The sequence below is a fragment of the Arvicanthis niloticus genome, chromosome 4, assembly GCF_011762505.2.
Source record: "Arvicanthis niloticus isolate mArvNil1 chromosome 4, mArvNil1.pat.X, whole genome shotgun sequence".
In the NCBI taxonomy this organism is placed as follows: Eukaryota; Metazoa; Chordata; class Mammalia; order Rodentia; family Muridae; genus Arvicanthis; species Arvicanthis niloticus.
Window position 1 is genome coordinate 75317953 of NC_047661.1, and position 17942 is coordinate 75335894.

General features: G+C 45.4%; 2 protein-coding genes and 1 long non-coding RNA gene across 4 annotated transcripts; 1 reads left to right on the top strand and 2 right to left on the bottom strand.

Annotated features, from left to right (window-relative positions):
• Positions 1-868: 868 nt before the first annotated feature.
• Positions 869-8653, bottom strand: Mrps21 (mitochondrial ribosomal protein S21). 2 transcript variants are annotated; one of them, XM_076932941.1, is made up of 4 exons: positions 8523-8653; positions 7524-7645; positions 2696-2827; positions 869-1155 (listed from the first exon to the last, which is right to left on the bottom strand). In XM_076932941.1, exons 2-4 carry the CDS (start codon positions 7604-7606, stop codon positions 975-977), a joined length of 396 nt encoding a protein of 131 aa, XP_076789056.1. In that variant the 5' UTR covers positions 7607-7645; positions 8523-8653; the 3' UTR covers positions 869-974. The 2 variants fall into 2 exon arrangements, with proteins under 2 accessions (XP_076789056.1, XP_034356980.1); XM_034501089.2 differs by lacking the exon at positions 2696-2827.
• On the top strand, positions 8604-11025 carry LOC143442061 (uncharacterized). The gene is made up of 2 exons (XR_013109960.1): positions 8604-8761; positions 10830-11025. It is a non-coding gene; the product is annotated as an uncharacterized LOC143442061 (long non-coding RNA).
• Positions 11026-13343: 2318 nt separating this feature from the next.
• On the bottom strand, positions 13344-17004 carry Ciart (circadian associated repressor of transcription). Its single transcript, XM_034499418.2, has 6 exons — positions 16876-17004; positions 15870-16291; positions 15653-15728; positions 15292-15370; positions 15055-15166; positions 13344-13977 (listed from the first exon to the last, which is right to left on the bottom strand). Exons 2-6 carry the CDS (start codon positions 16215-16217, stop codon positions 13462-13464), a joined length of 1131 nt encoding a protein of 376 aa, XP_034355309.1. The 5' UTR covers positions 16218-16291; positions 16876-17004; the 3' UTR covers positions 13344-13461.
• Positions 17005-17942: the final 938 nt, after the last annotated feature.

Genomic DNA, 17942 nt, shown 5'->3' on the forward strand with positions numbered 1-17942 from the left:
GAATAACATTTGCATTTCCAACAAGAGTTGCTTTGGGATTTATAAAAATTGGGTAAAAAATACAGTTTTTTTTTTTAACAGTTGGAAACTTTCCTTGAAACTCAGAAAGGGGGCTTTTAAAATTCTAAAAACACAGCAATTTACCTGGGCATAATGGTACACACCTTTAATCCAAGCACCCAGGAAACAAAGGCAGGTGGCTCTCTGTGAGTTTGAGGCCAGTCTGGTCTACAGAGTGAGACTCTGTCTCAAAAACAAGAAAAAGCCACCAAAACCATTAGTAACAAAACATAGCAATTTAGCCAAGTGTACAGCTCAGTAGTATTAAGTCCACTCACTTAATTCAGTGTTTGCCTAGCATGGATGTCTGTGCATCACAGGTGTATATGGTGCCTATGGGGGCAGAAAAGAAATTCCCTTGGAGTTTGAGTCACAGACAGTTGTGAGCCACAAGGGTATATGTGTACTGTATGCATGAAGGCCCAGAGAGGCCAGAAGGTGGAGACAGACCACCTGTACTTGAGTTTCAGACTTCATGAGTCAGTCACCCAGTAGGTGTTGGAACCCAACCAAAGTCCTCTGCAAAAGAGCAGCCAGCACCCTTAGCTGCTGAGTCATCTCTCCAGTCCTAATTTTCCCTCCCTACATCCCTCCCTTCCTTCCCTTTTTTATGACACCATGGTTTCTAGAATTTTTCCAAATCTTTATAAACAGAAACGGTATCATTACATGTATCTTCTGATTGGCCCCTCTCCTAGGCTGGCAACAAATATTACTGCTCCTATTCCTTTTTTTTTTTTTTTTTTGCCTTTAAATCAAAGAAAGGATCTGCTGTGGGCCAATAAGATAGCTTCTGTATGTCCAAGCCTTCTTGTTCACCTGTGATTGAATTTATTGTAGGGAAAAGTAACAGAAATTGGTTGGATAAAGAAAGAGTTGGTCACAGAACTAATGTGGACTTCTATCCCCAAGCCTTAGCAGCCCAGCCACGGGTCTGCACGGTTCTTTCGCATCAGGAAGTTAATCTTTCGAGCCATTTCCATGTTGTAGATCCTCCGGCATGTTTCATAGCTCTCCCGCTGGCGGCGGCGGCAAGGCTTCTCGTAGTACCGTCGTCGCTTTATGACTTCAGTGAGCCCGTCGGTGGTGAGAATTCTGAATAAAGGCAGGTAGTAAAGTCAGATGCTGTGGGTCATCACTGCTCCTTACCAGTTTCATAGCCCATGGGAAGCCAAGGGCAAAAATAACTTGGGTTCAAAAATTACAGTGGGAAGAGGTAACAACCCAGCTTTCTAGTAAGACCCCGTGAGGTAAATGTAAAAAGCAGCCATAGTTCTTACTCCCGGGGAGCTTACAGTCAAAGAGTTATACCCTCACTTTCGACGCGACGCCCAGGACACACCTGAGGCATATGACAGCTTCAGAGGGAAAGAGGCTCCCTATGCAGCGCTTTCTAATCAAGGGAGCACACGTGAAGCTCGGCGTGTGGTGATGCACGCCTTTGATCCCAGGACTCAGGAAGCAGAGGCAGGTGGACACCACAAAACCAAACGACAACCACAACTGAGGCAAACCATTTGTAATTAAAGCAAAACAAAACTCAATGGAGTGATTCCTAGTTGATTCTTAGTGAAAAATGTAGCTCCTTCCTCTTTGTATTTGAAAACTGGTATGGTGGTGTACACGTCTGTCAGCCCAGCCCTTGGGAGGCTGATGTGAGAGGATCTAATTTCAGATCAGCCCTGGTAATTTAGATCCTGCTTTAAACAACAACAACAACAAAATACCTAAATAAAATAACTATAACTCAGTGGTAAAGTATGTGCCTCACAAGTATGAAACCTTAGAGAAAAAACAATGGATACAACTGATGTCTGAGCGATTGTGGAGCTCCCTAAACACGGGCCCTCCCTAGTGGGAACACAAAGGAGAGCACTGCAACAGCCTCGCTCGCCATCCCCATGTGTCACATGATCATATGACTGTGTGTACTGAGTGTGTAGATACTTATTCCTCAGGCCCATCCTCCTTACTTTGTAAGGATCTCATTGGCCTGGAGAGCACCCAAAGATTGGGCCAAGCTAGACAAACTTAGACATGGGAAGAGCTGGGTGGAGCTTCTCATCTAGGGGAAGAAAACACATGCCAAGAAGATGGGGCATCGTCTTAACACCTAAGCATTTCTTTTTTATTTAGTGCTGGAGATGAAACCAAGAGCATTGGTAAGCAGGATGGAGCAACCTTTAATCCCAGCACTTGGGAGGCAAAGACAGGTAGATCTCTGAGTTTGAGGCCATACTGATTTACACAGTGAGTTCCAGGCTAGCCAGGACTACACAGTGAGACCCTGTCTCAAACAACTGAACAAAAATAAAAAAAATAAAAAATAAAATAAAATAAATAAATAAAAGCACAGACTAGTTTGTGAAGATGGTTGAGTTGACACAGGATCTGAGTTCCAGTCCCAGAATCCATGTAAAAAGGCCCTCACTTGTCATCCTGGGGAGGCAGAGCTTACCAGCCAGCCTAGCTTACTGAGACAGACCGGGTAACAAATACGCAACAAAAAAAGGTAGATGGTGCCTGAGGAAGTGGCCTCCAACACATGTGCCTGAATACTCACATGAATACACACGTACACACACACACACACACACACACACACACACGGCTGGGGATGTAACTCAGTTGTTACCTGGTTTGATCCCCAGAGCCTCTTAACCCAGTGGTGGTGCATGCCTGTAGTGTGGTGCACACCTGTAGTGCCGGCAAGTGGGAAGGCATGAGTTCAAGAGTCACACATGGCCAGCCTAGGATACATGAGACCCTGTTTCAAAAAAAAAAAAAAAAAAAAACAAAAAAAACCTAAAACCGACCAAATAAACCAACCCAAAAGAACTCAAGAAGTACTAGCTAAAGGGCTGGGGGTGTAGCTGCGGGGTAAAGTGTTTGCCTGAGTTATAGTCAAGGCCCAGAGTCTACTTCCCAGTGCAGGGGTGGGGGTGGGGTAACTACAGATGGAGCTCTATGGCGGCACTCTGGGAAGGTGTTACTAGTGTCACCTCGGTCTGCAAAGGTAGTTCAAGGACTAGCAGATGAGAGCTTAGTGTAAACAGATCAGCTTGGAGTTCTGGTGCCTGGCAACCTTACATGAAGGAGAAACCAGCTGCCAGTTTTAGTAAAATTCAACTGATTATGTAAAAGGAGCCGAGCTGCTTAGAAGGGGAACCTGGGGGTGGCAGATTCACATGTCTGTGTCAGCCACTGTGTACACAGGACTCAATGAACCCAGAAGCTGGCCTATCAGGAGTAAAAGGGGTCAACTGGGCATGCTTCCAGTGTTCTTGTCTTTCCTAGTTTGGGGGCCAGCCAATCACACAAGGCTTCTAGCAACCCCCACTCTCCACATCCTCACTTCAGGGCTCCAATGAAGGCCCCTGGTTATATAACAGGCACTTGTGGCAGTCTCCCAGGGCAGACAGACATAGGCCCTTTCCTTTGTAAGGTTCCCTCTGTGCTCCAAACTCCATAAAGGTGTAACCACGTCCCCTCTCACTTGCAACGCTAATGTAATCAGATCACAGAACAGAGAGGCTTATTTTTAAACCACAAGCATCCGAAAGCTAAGAAAGAGAAGACTGGGGTGATACAGGGATGTAGAAAAGGTGACCCAAGGGGAAGCTGTTAGAGAACATCGAGAAAAGGACGTAAGAGAAGCTAAGTCAGGAAAGGCTGCATCTGGCAAGGAGGATGAAGGCTCTGCTCACTTACACAAGCTTACAAGTTCTTCCCTAGAAAAGCACCCTAAGGGTAACAGATTGATTACTTCCCTCCTCCAGCCAGGATAAAGTACAACTTATAAGACATTTCCGTAACACCCCACAGCTTTTAAAAACAAATAGAAATACAGCTTCCTTCTTTGCAAATTATATTCTTATACTAAAAATGTAGCTTTCTATTTGTTTTTGAGACAGGGTCTTAAATATCTCAGGCCGGCCTCCTACTTACTTAATATGTAGTCAAAGATAACCTTGAATTCCTGATTCTCCTGCCTCAGCTTTCTTGTGCTGGCTGGAATTACAAACATGTGCCACCCTGACCAGTCTACTATTTTTAAAATGCAGCTTTCTGAAGTGACTTTAAACTGCCAATACATTCCCTGTGCTGTTTTCCAAGCCATGGTTTCAAGTTCATAAGGAAGTCCCAAGGAGCTTACAGCTCAGGTTCAGAGTCCAGAGGCATGAATTTCTTCAGTTATTCTTATAAACATCTCTTCTGCTCAACTGAAGTCTTCCTTGTTTCAAGGATTTTTTCTCTCTAGTAGTCTTACATAGCCCAGGCTGGCCTCGGCTTGCTATAAGGACAACTTGATCTTCCTGTTTCCAACTCTGAGTGCCAGAGTTATAGGCAAAAGGCGCCGTTTGTCATTTTCTACGGTGCTGCTGGTCTTTCTACCAAGTAAGCTATATCTTCAGATCCAATCTGCTGTTTTTAGGTAATATAAATTGGGTCCTCCTCTCAGAAAAAGAAAAAATCTTATAATTTCTTTGGTGTTTTAATAACCAAGAAACAAGTACTCTAAGTCCTCATTTTTTGAGACAGGGTCTGTATAATCCAAGCTTGCGATCCTCCTGTCTCAGCCCCTACAGGACTGGGCTGCGAGTGTAAGTCACCATCCCCAACTGCTTTGTACTTACTTATTTTTTAAAGAAAATAAAATTTTTTATGCTGGGCATTTAGCTTATAATTGATTGGTAGAGTGCTTCTCTGGCATGTACAGAGACCTGGGTTCTATCCCCAGAGCTGTAGAGAATGGGGTGTATTTGCGCATGTGTACGGGTGCGTGTGTGCATGTAGGCCTTTAACCCTGACTCAGGAGACGGGGGCAAGTGCATTAGGAGCTTAAGGTTATTAGCTACATGGTAAATTTGAGGCCAGACTGGGCTACATAAGACTCTGTCACAAAAATTAAATTAATTAATTAAAAAAAAAAAAAAACCAAAAAACTAAAAAAGAAAATTTTCCTTGGAACAAGATCTGAAATAATACCAGGTCAGGTGGTAGAAAATAGCCTCACAGTATCTACCTTTTAGATTTTTATTATTTTATGTGTTTGCCTACATGCATATCTGTGTACACAGTATGTGCCTGGTCCTGTGGAGAACCAGGAGATGGTGCCAGATGCCCTGAAGTGGAGTGGGCACTGAGCACTGAACCTTGGTCCTCTAGAGAGCAGCCTCAAATTTGCAATACAGTCAAGGACAACTTGAGCTTCAGACCCTCCCATCAGCACCTCCTACCTGCTGGAACTGTAAGGGCGTGCCACCATACACAGTTTATAGAGTACTAGGGGAGAGACCCAAAGCCTCAGACAAGCTAGCCACGCACTGCCATCTGAGCTACAACCCCAGCCCAAGAGGACAGCCTAATTCCAGGGGATTCTATACCCTCCTCAGGGATATGCGAATACACAGGGCACCCACAGACATTCACATAAGTAAAAATAAAATATTTTATTTGTTTGTTTTGGTTTTTGAGACATAGCCCTGATTAACCTAGATCTCACTGTCTACACCAAGCGGACCGTGAATTCACAGAGATCAAGTTCTGGAATTAAAGAACAATAAAATAAATCTTTAAAATCAAAAACAAGCAGTGTTGGTATAGCGGTGAGCACAACTGCTCAACCTGGGTTCCATTCCCAGCCAAGGCAGTGTGCCCACATTTTGCCAAGGTCCTGGGACAAGGAGGCCCCAAGAGGAGTCCTATCTGGCCCCTCTGGGTTTGTCCTGAGACTATGCCAGAGAGCAAGGTGATAGACATGAGATGGCTCAGCCATTAAGAGCACACTGGCTGCTCTTCTAGAGGTCCCGAGTTCAATTCCCAGCAACCACACGGTGGCTCATGACCATCTATAGGGGCATCTGATGCCCTCTCCTGGCCTGCAGGCATAAATGCAACAAAGCACTCATTAAATAAGTAAGTAAATAAGTAAATAAATCTTCTAGTAACAATTAAATAAGACTGTGACCTGGCTTCAAAGAATAGATGACCACCTCATCCAAAGAGGGGATGAGAAGTATTTTATTTCTTACGCTTTGCTTTTTAGTCCTGAAAGTAAAAACAAGGAATGCATTCCATTACATATGGAAAAATGGGCAAAGGAAGTGAGTGTCTATTTCTTTGTATGCAATTCAGAAAGAAAGTGGGCAGGTCTCTGTAAGCTCTAGGCCAACCTGGTCTGCACAGCAGTTCCAGACCAGCCATGGCTACACAGTGAGATCCCTCTCAAACAAACAAACAAGCAAAACAAAACAAAGCAAGAGCTGGAAAGATGGCTCACTGGCTACAAGTGCACTCTTCTTCCAGAACCTACGTCAGTGGCTCACAACTTCCAGAACTCCAGCTCCCAGAGGGCCAATGCTTCCAGCTTCTGGCACCTGCACGCATATGCACATACACATGCATACACATCATTAAAAATGAAATAAAAATGTTACATGAGTCGTGCCAGACTAGGGAAGCCTAGAAGAACTAGAATAGTACAGTATCAGCAGGACTATCTCTATCCCATAGTCTAGTGTTCAGATGCCTTCCCATAGAGCCCCTCCTCTGCAGCTATGTCATTGTTTAAAGGTGTAGGTATATGTTTGTTTATGTCACATGGGTGAGTACCTGCAGAGGGCAGGCAGAAGAGTGTATTGGATCCCTGATGTCAGTTGTTGGTACTGGGGACCAAACTTTGGTCCTTTGAAAGAACAGCAGGCACTCCTTACCACTGAGCCATCTCTCCAGCCCCAACTGTCTATTTCTTTATATGCAATACCTCTCTTTGGAACCTGAAATGCCTTCTCATCCATTACTTATTTCTTCAAGAGCCCAATTAGAATTCATCTTTTCCAGCCAGGCACGTAAACAATAATGAACATACAATCAGCCTCAGCTTTTGGGAGATGAAGGCAGGAAGATCAGGAGTCAAGGTTATCCTTGCTACACTGCCCATTCTAGGCTATCCTGAACTGTATGAGATGAACAAAATCACAAAGAAATTAATCTTCTCTAGTAGCCTTATTCCGCAGAAACTTGCTCAGCTGTTTCTCATGCACTATGTCTCTGCTTGTTTCTCATTTCCCTTCCAGCTTTTTTTTTTTTTTTTTTTTTTTGACATGGGGAGGGGTCATCTGAGACTGAGTCTAGTCAACATTGTCTACATTATTCTCGAATTCTTCCTGCCTCCACCTCCCAGGTGCTGAGACTATTGTGTGCACAGGTAGACATAGACTTACAGGCTCTCCCCAAAACCTTAGCTAGAACTCAGGTTCATCATCAAGGGATGATGGCTGCTTGTTGGATAAGTGCCATCGAGTAGGAATTGGAAAACTTCATTTTCAGGGTAATTGAAGGGATAAGAAGTGTCCAGAGCTGGCACCGTGTGAGGACCGTTGATGAGGTGGGGTAGGCTAGGTGGAGGATAGCCTTACATTTCCCATGGCTGGTCTAGGCAAGACTCTGACTCGGTTTACCTGTTCAGGGTCCTGTAGGCACCTTCCACGTTCCCCTCCTGAACCATCACAGTCCTGGCAATGAACTTCAGATGTTTAGCCATGGCCTTGTATTTAAATTTTCATTCTTCAGGACCTATAGACTGGACAAGGAACATGGAAACCAGAGACTCAATATAAGAGAACAAAGCTCAACAGAGTCACATGTTACCATGGTTAGTTTTATTCAATCTAGAAATAGAACCAGCTCAGGAACCATCGGACCAGGCAGGAGGAATTCTTCATCTCTTAGAAAGTACAAGTAGGCCTGGAGAGATGCCTCAGTAGTTAAGTAATTAAGAGGATCCAAGTTAGAATCCCAGTACCCACAGGGTGGCTTACAACACATCTAGTCCCAGGGAATCCAACGCCCTCTTCTGGCCTCTGTGATGCACATATATACATGTAAGCAAAACACTCATATAAAATATAAATAACTTTTTTTTTTTTTTTTTTTTTTTTTTAAGGAAAAAGTACAAGCGAATTGTTACCAACATTCCTTTCACTGCTGGTGATATAGCTTAGCTAGTAAAGGCACTTGCCACCAAGCCTGACGACCTGAGTTCCAGCCCTGGATCTATATTGGTGGAAAGAGGACAGACTCCTACAAACTGTCCTGACTGTCGCCCCCCAACTCCACCCTAGGCTAAACCAAAAAGTAAACGAAAAGATAATTGCCGGGCGGTGATGGTGCACGCCTTTAATCCCAGCACCTGGGAGGCAGAGGCAGACATATCTCTTGAGTTCGAGGCCAGCCTGGTCTACTGGTCTACGGATCAAGTTCCAGGGCAGCCAGGGCTAAATACAGGGCTACACAGAAACACTCTAGAAAAACCAAACCAAAGTTGAAAAGAACTCTTCGTTCTTCTCTAGGCACCAGGCTGCCCCGCGAAATCCTGCCCTCCCAGCAAACACTCTTTGTAGCTCAGCGAAACATCCCCCCCCCCCCCCCCCACACACCCCCATCTCCCGAGCTCCCACCTGGGGCCCCCGAATTCGGACTCAGCTACCCTCCGGACCGGAAGCGGAAACTACGGAATCCTGTGGCGGGAGGAAGCTACGCGCAAGGGCTCAGACAGCTGCAGAGCACCGCTTACAATCTGACCTTGCAAAGGTTCGGTTCTGAGCAGGCGCTCTGGACTCTTCCTTCGCCTGACAGTCAAAGAAACAGCGTCCTTGCCTTCCTATGGAGGAGTCGCGGTCATAAGGTCTGCGAGAAGGTCAGCCCGATCCGTAGCTCTAATCTTGCTAACTTTTTACTAGGTCTGAGCGATTTCGTTTTCTGGATGGGAAATGGGAAGCGTCCTGAGAATATTTTCTATTTAAAAAGGACAGATCTGCTCACCGGGTGAAAAACAGCTCCACTCCCTTCATCTGCCTAAAAGTTAAGAAAAGAAATTACATACTGCGAATTTCCCTTTGCATCAGCTACCTAAGACACTAAATAAAGTAGAATCACTAAAGAAGCAAATGGGAGACGCCTGCAGAATTTTAAATCAAAATATTGTTGTTGTTTTTTTTATTTCAACTTTGCCATTTGTTGCCTAGTAAGATCTAGTAGAAATATCAAGTTTCTTTCTTCCACATTGTCTTGACAATCTTATGTGCTATATCCACATAACCATGTATCGTTATTTACCTGGGTTTAGAAGTAATGAATACAGAAAACCTACCCACAACACACACAGATACACCCTCATCTGTTATTTCTTTAAAAGATTTGTTTTTATTTTATGTGTATGTACGTGTGCCTGCATGTATGTATGTGCACCGTGTGCGTGCAGGAGCTCAAGAAGGATTGGAGAGGTGTTGGGTCCCTGGAACTGGAGTTAATAGGTGGTTCTGAGCTGCCATGTGGGTACTGGGAACTGAACCCAGCTCCTCTGCAAGAGCAATTAATTTTTTTAACCACTGGGCCGTCTAGCCAGATCATTATCAGTTAATAGGTACTCACACAAAACTTAAGCCTGACTAGTCGTAGTAAGCCAATCCAAAGTACCAAACTGAGGCTAGACACCATTGTACTTGTCAACAAACTTAATTGAATGGTTGTTCTCTGATAAGCACTATTGATACTATTTCAGTGTCTCTTGCACTACGGACAGTATGTAGACACAATTTTAGGCTGGGTAGCATATAATAAGTGTAAAATGAATTACACAGACAGTAGCATAATATGCTAGAAAGGAGTTCTAGGTTCTATTCAGATTCTAAGCATCATCGGGTATATGACTTTGAACAAGTTACTCAAACCAGGAGTCTGCACTTTTTGTCTAAATAAAAGATTGGAATGCTATCATGTTTATTTGTTGATTATGTATGGCTAGTTTGGGCTATAGTGGTAGACGTGGGTAGAAAAAAATGGGGATCTGTGACCTACAAATATTTATAATCTAGATCTTGTTAGACATGAACTCTCAATCTGGTTCCTTATTTGTAAAATAACACTAACATCTACTCTGTTGGTCTCACAAAATTGGTCATAAGAATCTAATGGGATATAATATAAAGGTACTTCATTAATTTTGTTTTAATTTTTAAGGTTTATTTTATTATTATATGTGTATGAGTATTTTGCCCACATGTATGTGTGTGTACTATGTATGTGCCTGGAGGTCAGAACAGGACACTGAATCCCTTGGGCCTGCAATTACAGATGGTTGTGATCTGAGAGTTGAACTTGGGACCTCTGTAAGAGCAACAAGTGCTCTTAACTGCTAAGCCAACTCTTCTCCCCTTGTTATCATTTTCTTTTTTACTGAACTGAAAAAAAAGTTTTTATAAATGTATATATGGGGCTGTTGTCTGCATGCATGTCTGATGTCAAGGAAGAGGGCATCAGATCCACTGGGTCTGGATTTACAGATGTTGTAAGCCATCATATGGGTGCTGGGAACCTAACCTGGGTCCTCTGTAAGAGCTGTCAGTACTATTAACCTCTGAGCCTTCTACCCAATTTCAGTGGCCCCAAGTTTTAAGCCTAGTTATCTAGAAAAATGTTGGCATCATATTTCACCAACAGAAGAAGAAAGTAATTATGTGTGTGTGTGTTCTTACATGCCCATGTGTGTGAATGTATGTGCAGATATATGTACAAGTGCATGTTCCTGTGCATGCCCAGAAGAGGGCATCAAGTTTCTCAGAGCTGTATAGGGACTTGTGGGATGCCCTGGCCTGGCTTACTAAATGGTTTCTGGAATCCTCACTCTAATCCTTATCATGAGATGGCAACTGCTCTTAACTGCCTAGCCATGTCTTCAATGTTCCCCGTGTGTTTTTTTAAAACAGGGTCTAGGCTGGTCTGGAAGATATGTAGCTGATGATGACCTTCTGTCAACTTATGATCCTCCTGCCTCATCTCCCAAGTACTGAGATGACATCCATGTGTACCCATGGCTTCGTGCATACACAGCTAACACTGTGTGGAACTACTTCCCCAGCCGCAAAATGCTAACATTTTAATAAATTTTTAACTAATTAAAAATATTTGGATTTATTGTATATGTACGAGTGTTTTACCTGCATGTATGTGCACCATATGAGGTCAGATACCCTACAACTGGAATTACAAAGGTTTGTGAGCCACCATGTGGGTGCTGAAAGCTAAACTTTGGTCCTTTGCAAGAGCAATAGGTGCTCTTAACTGCTGAGCGTCTCTGTAGGCCTCTGTAACTAAAAACCAACAAAAACTTTTGTGTGTGCCTCTCTGTGTATGGGCGTGTGCAACATGTGTGCGAGCCTGCATAGTTATGTGCATGTGCAGAGGTCAGAGGACAACTTGTGGGAGCTGGTTCTCTCCTTCCACGGTGTGGAATCTGCATGTCCAGCTCAGTAAGGCTTGCCTTCAAGACCTTTTATCTGCTGAGCCATGTTGCTGGCCCCTTCAGTAGTTTTTGTATAGGCAATATACGAATATACAAATAAACTCCCCAGCAGAAATGCATACAGTGTGCCTTCTTAGGACAGATGATGCAGAGTTAAGATAATTAAATATATACAGAGAAAAACCAGCAGCCTCAAAGAACACCCACACTTTGGTAGGTGGAAATGGGGCCATTAAGGAACCTAGAAATTGCTGCCAGTTGGGTAAGAGGAGAGTTGGGACTGTGTGTAGTCACAAGATCTAAGGTAGGAAGGTTTCAGAAGGTAGCATTAAGTGTCAAGTGTTCCGGTACACAGGCTTTGTGAAGGCTCCTGGGTTTCACCATTGATTAGGGGAAGGCATGTTATAAATACGTTAGTGCTGATTCTGAGGGCTCATTAGTTACTTTGGAAGGTGCAACAGAATGAACGCAGTGTGAGCTGGGCTGCAGAGTTGGCTGCAGTGGCTGGGAGGTACTAGAAAATGCACTCTGAGGAGTTCTGGTGTATACTGGGGCTTCAGGCTTTGTGGTAGAGCACTTGCCAGCATGCCTGGGAACTGGAGCTTGGTCCCTAGTACTGAGTGTTGGTGAGATGGAGCAGAACCAGTGTGCAAAGAGGAGAAGGGAGATTTTGGCTCAAGCAGTATTTTCAGCAAGCCAATAACTGCTGACACAGGGGAAGTAATTATTATGGGTCACAAATTAAGTTACAAGTCCCACAAATAAAAGGCAATCCAGAGGTCTGGAGAGATGCTTTCTGTCTTGCAGAGGACCTGGATTTGGCCTCCTGCGCTTCTATTGTGGCCCTCAAACATCTATAACTAAGTTCCAGGGGATCCAGTGTCTTCTGGCCTCCTTGGATATCAGCCATGCATATGGTACAGGCAAATAATCATACACATAAAATAAAAATAAATCTTAAAAGATAAAAAGGGCTAGGCATGGTGGCTCCTTTAATCCCAGCACTCGAGAGGCAGAGGCAGGCCTGGCCTGTGTGACAAGTTCTAAGCCAATCAGGGCTACACAGTGAAACCCTGTCTTTAAAAAAAAAAAAAAAAAAAAAAAAGATACAAAATCATAAATGGAGCTAAGAGTGGTGTTTCACACCGTAATTTGTGGGGAACCAGGATCACCTTGATTTCCAGGCCAGCCTGACCTATACAAATAAAGGTTTGCCTCAGAAAGGAGGTCATATTTTCTAAAATAAAGGGAGGTGATTTATTTAGCAGAACACTGGGCTTGAGGAATGGGAGAAAGCCGACCACTGAGGAGCATGCTGAGCACCTAAGAAGCAGTGACTAAGAAGACAGAATTATCTGATGCTCTGGAAAGGCCGGATGAGAGAGGAAATGGTTTTGGTAGAAACTAGGACAAATAGAAAGGAATACAGAGAAGGGCGGAGATCCATTCATGGGCTTCAGTCAGTAGCTTTCCGCAACCTAACATCATACATTTAAAACTCACAGCTGTTTGTAGGGATATGGCCCAGAGTCTGAGTCCTCCTACCCTGACCTCAACAACTCTAGGGCACTATGCCCTCTTCAAAAATGGCACCCTGGTGACTGGGCTTTCCCTCTTCTGGAGGCAGCAGCAGGTTACATATGCATTTACCCCCAAGCAGCAACAGCTCCCATCAAAGCAGAAGTGTGCCAGAGCAGAAGAACCTGCTTGTCTGGCCAGCTGGGAGATTCCACAGGCAGACACGAAGGGAAAGGTACTAGTTTTTCAGTGTGAACAGACAAAAAACCAAAACACCAGCTCTGAACCAGTAAGTGTCCAAAGGGTGTTCCCAACCCAACTCTACCTTGCAGAGCGCATATTCACAAACACATCTGTCCTATCTTTTCGGAAGCTCAGCCGGTGAGATTTATGGTACTCTAGGCTCAAAGTTTTCAATTTACAATAGTCAGAAAAGTGTTTAAGTAAAAAAAAAAAAGTCTTTAATCAGAAAGAATTTATTTTTCCTCACCACAAATACATTAAAAGTAAAAAAAAAAAAAATGTACATAAACATATATTTATACAAATTGGGAATCGGGACAGTTGCAAAGCCTGAGTTAGGGCTGAAGATCAGAAGCAACTGGAGAATGGCTAATCACCTGTGGCTCTGGGAGTCCTTTAGTCATCTCTCTGTCTGTGGTAGGTAGGACAGTCGGGCAAAGGATGCAACTCCAGTCTGATGGCAGTGTTACTGGCAAACTGTGGCAGCGAGGCTCCTCTCCAGACAGTTTCTTCAGATCACCAGGAATGACAGGAGACAGTGTAGTTGGTGGGATCGGAGTGCCTGGGGCAGAATGGGTGAAGGAATGTCCTCCTTTCTGGAGGACAAGGATGACGCCAATGCTGGCTCCAGTGCCCATGGGACTGTGGCCAGAGTTGGAGCCTTGGGAGCTGAGGGGAGGGTTGCAAATTGGAGTGTTATGAATCCAGGTGAGGTTCATAGCCGGCCATCCTGTGAGATGCCAAGGCTGCTTTGGTTTCAAAACTAAATGTCCCAGCTGTGTTTGGCCCATCTTCTCTATGAGAGGTGCAGGAGAAGAAGCACCCAAATCACGGTGGTGGCTAGAAAAGTGCTAGAGAATGGGGGAAAGGGAAAACAAGAGTTAAAAAGCTTACAGATGAGCGCCACTGACGCTCAGACCTTTGCTTTCCTTGAGAACTCATTGTGCAGTGCAAACAAACGTTGTTTTGTGCAACAGGTGTGTTCTTGCCAGGTGATGATGAAGTAAAAAATTTTAGCAATCAAGTAATGCTTCCCTCTATTCAACAGAAAGTTGGAGGAGACTCTTTGTAACAGACTGTATGAGGCTACTAGAAACAGACAAGAGAAAGAGAGTCCTATGGCTCTCATTATTTATACAACGATTGCTGTGCAACTTTTAAAAATCAAACCCAGGGCCGACTATGGCAAGAAAACAGTCTCATAAACCACACCGCCAGCCAGAGAAATTGAATGACATTTAATTTCTGTGTTGAAAGTTCTCATTTTCCATGTTTAGTTCTTTATGAGGCATGATCCTGTTAATTTTTCAATCAGTCATTTTCACATCACTAGACACTACTGTTGATTTAGCTGTACATGATGGAGCACACCTTTAATCTGAGCACTCAGGAGGCTGAGGCAGATGGATCTCTGTTCAAGGCTAGGCTGGTCTACAGAGCGAGTTGCAGGTCAGCCACTACACAGGGAAACCCTGTTTTCAAACAAACAAACAAGAAAGGAAAGAAAGAAAGGAAGAAAGAAAGAGAGAGAAAGAAAGAAAGAAAAAGGAAGGCAGACCTACTATGTAAGGTTTGGTTAAAGTTATATTGACAGAAGTCAAAAGATGGAGAGGGGAAAGGTTTGGGGGAAAGGGCAAGCAGAAAGGGTCTGCAGAGAAAAATGGAGGCATCTTCCTGTGTGAGTCATTTGGCCAGATTAAAAGCCTCTTTATCTGTGCAGAAAGCAGATGAGCTTCCATAGGAGGGAAGGGGAAAATTTCTTGGGATCTAGGCTAAATCTAAAAGTTATAGTAATGCATAACGTTAGTCAGGCACGCCCTTCCCTGGGACGGAAACAAGAACAGAAGGAAACTGGAAGGGGAACATTCTCCAGACACAGTCCACCCTTGGTTTTTCTCCCATCTCTTTCTTGGTTTTTAGGCTCGTACCTTGCTTATCTGATGCCTGCTGCCTCCCGAGGATGATCTCTGGGCAGCTATATTAGGAAACCAAGTCTTTAACATCCCTTCCACCTGCAGCAAGGTTCCTAGATAACGCTCTCTGTGAAAAAAAAAAGGATATTTAAAAGTCAACTATGAAAAAAGAAACAGGGAGAATTGTACAAGCCTCTCTTAATAAGATACAATAAGATTCAAGGAGAGGAAGAAGGAAAGAGGGAGACTTACCCCATCTGAGGCTTCTGTAAAACACCCACTATACGCTGGATCCGGTCCATGGCCACACTCTGTTGGAAGCTACTTAATCCTAGGGTGGAAGAGGGAGGGGGATTCGAGGGTGTGGGACGTAGCTCAGTGGCAGAACTTGTCTGTGAACCCAAAGCTCTAGGTTCAGTGCAGCATGAGAGAAGCAACGGAGCTGGGGACTGAGGTAGATGTAAAGCAGAGACAGAGACGGGGGTTCAAATGAATTCACATGAAGAAATTAAGTTACAGATGCAAACAGGGAATAGCCATGTCCAAAGAGAAATGGAAGATTTCACTCAGAGAAGGGGGCTACCACCAGAAATGTAATTAATCAGGTTATTACCTCTGTCAAAGCGGCCCATTTTTAGTCCATTCAGTAGGTCTGTGAGAGGACGTATGAACCCTTGGAGTTCTTTGCACTGTAGAAAAACAGCACAAGACTATGAGACCAGCAGTGGTTTTTCTGCTGTAATCTATCTGGCAGCCAATACCATCATCTTAGGGTCCTTATCAACCAATTAGGTGTTTGACACTGCACTACCTTCTCTGCTTTCTGTTACCTTTTGAGCAAAGAGCAGGTCTCCCTCTGTAGTACTTCCCTGCGTGTTTGGACTTGTCTCCAATTCACCATCTCTTGATCTTTTGACTTCAGATCCTTGCTGTTCCAGATGAGATGCTGTATGTTGGTTACTAGAAACCCTGGGTCGATGTCTGCAGCGGATAGGGCCTGGACTCGGCCTGGAACCTCCTCTCTGACCCACAGTGTCTGGCCTGAGCTCACCGGTGCCCTTGCCCTCTCTCTCATGATCAGAAGGGAAGCTAAAGTCACTGTTCACAGGGGACGTGGAAAATGATGGGGAGAGAGAGGAGGAGGAGGAATAAGAAGAAATGCTAGATGGAGAATCCATAGGTCCAGGAGCGGGGGTGGGTGGTGGGTGGGGGGGTGCTGAAGAGCAGCTTCTGTAGTACCAAAGATCAGAACCTGCAATTGAAAAGCAGAGCGAGGGAGTCTGAAATCAGAGTCTAAGGATTAGGAAAGGGACTGGGATACTGGGGCATTCTAAACAGAGTAACACGGTTTTTGTTTTGTTTTGTTGTTTTTGTTTTTCCGTTCTCAACAAAAACAAGAAAGAAAAAAAAAAAAACCTTGCTCTTCCACCCACATTAAAAATCTAGACCGTTAGCCCACGCAGAGCTCCTGACCCTACACTGCCTTTCTTCCCATGGGTTCAGAGTGAATAACCGAGTTTACACCTTCCCCTCAGCCTGCATTTCTGGGCTGTTCCCAGACCTCATAGGGAAGGGAGCTTATCGACCTAAAAAAAACGGCACCCGCTAGAGGCTGTTCTGCGCACCAGAACCCACCTCAGGTCCCTAGAGTACCGCCCCCATAGACACCCGGCTCCATAGCTTTCGCATCCCTCACCATCAGGTGCACTGCGCCGGTCAGTCTATGGTCGCGCCTGCCAGGTGATGCAATACCTCCCAACACCCCGATCTGCGGTCTGACAAGCCCACCCCCTTCGGGTCGTCTTCAGGAGAGCGCTTAGGCTCGCGTCCACTTACCTGGGTCTGTCGGCTCCGTCCCGGTCGGTATCCAGCTCCTTCACCGTCTGAGCGGGTCTAGCCGACCCACCTCCGCCTCAATCTGTGGGTCCCGCCCCTTCCCCCTCCCAGACACGTGCGGCTCTGCACGTGCCTCCCCCTGCGTACACAGACCTTGTGCTCTCATTGGATAGCTTGCCGGCAGCACGTGACTCTACATACAGACACTCACAGCCCATTTGCTGCGGCACGCGGGGGCTCGGCCAATAGAGAAGCAGCCAAGTGGTGATTGGCTGGAAGAGAAGCAGCCCGTGCTCCGCCCGTACATGCGGCTCCTCGGGTGATAAAAAGGAGGATGGAAAAAAAGTGAAAATGAAGGAAGGGGCGGAAAAGGGTGGAGCTCATGGCCTTAAATAGGACGGCACTGAACGGGAGACACGCCGGCTGGAGTGTGCAGAGAGGGGCTCAACGACGGAGGTGGCGCTTCGGGTCGTGGGCCCCTCTGAGCGCCTCCGCGCACGGGCGCAGCACGTGGGAGCCGTCAGCAACTCGAGTCCGCAACGTGTGTGACAACGGACGTGTGACGCCGGGCATCCGTTCCCTTGTCGGCGGCTCGCCCTCGTGACTCCCCACTCTTTCATCCTCCCCTCCTAGCCACCAAGTTGGGTGCCTCCTGCCCTGCTGGGCGAGGAGGGTGGGGACTGCGCTGGAACACCGCGTCCTCTCCCGGGCTCCCGCCGCGCGGCTTCTCCAGCCGGTTCTTACGTAACTTGCCACGCACGTTACCAGTCTGGATGCCAGCCCGCCAAGACTCTAGAGGTCATAGCCGAACTTGTCCCTGACTTTTCTGCCCCGGGCCCTTCGGACCCTTCACTCAGAATTCTCTGATTCTCAGTACAGGGAACAGAGTAGAGTCGATTTTTGATCCTCAAGGTTATGGCTTTATCTGGCTTGTTTATTTGTTCCTTTGAGAAGACTGGAAAAACGTTGAGAAAGGAAAAGAGCAAGTCCAGAGTTTAGAGAGTAGGATACTGTAGGCTAAAGTCAGCAGAGGAATCGCAAGGGGGCACTCTAGTTCTGATTAGGGT

Excerpts from the sequence above, each read along its gene's own strand:
- Mrps21 (XM_076932941.1), bottom strand. The coding sequence starts at position 7,606 with ATGGCTAAACATCTGAAGTTCATTGCCAGGACTGTGATGGTTCAGGAG. Across the intron at positions 2,828-7,523 it reads GCCTACAGGACCCTGAACAG|GGTCTCATGTATCCTAGGCT; the intron begins GTAAACCGAGTC and ends TTTTTGAAACAG. Across the intron at positions 1,156-2,695 it reads GGCTCTGGGGATCAAACCAG|AATTCTCACCACCGACGGGC; the intron begins GTAACAACTGAG and ends GCCTTTATTCAG.
- Ciart (XM_034499418.2), bottom strand. The coding sequence starts at position 16,217 with ATGGATTCTCCATCTAGCATTTCTTCTTATTCCTCCTCCTCCTCTCTC. Across the intron at positions 15,729-15,869 it reads ACCTGCTCTTTGCTCAAAAG|TGCAAAGAACTCCAAGGGTT; the intron begins GTAACAGAAAGC and ends GTTTTTCTACAG. Across the intron at positions 15,167-15,291 it reads TTACAGAAGCCTCAGATGGG|AGAGCGTTATCTAGGAACCT; the intron begins GTAAGTCTCCCT and ends TTTTTTTCACAG.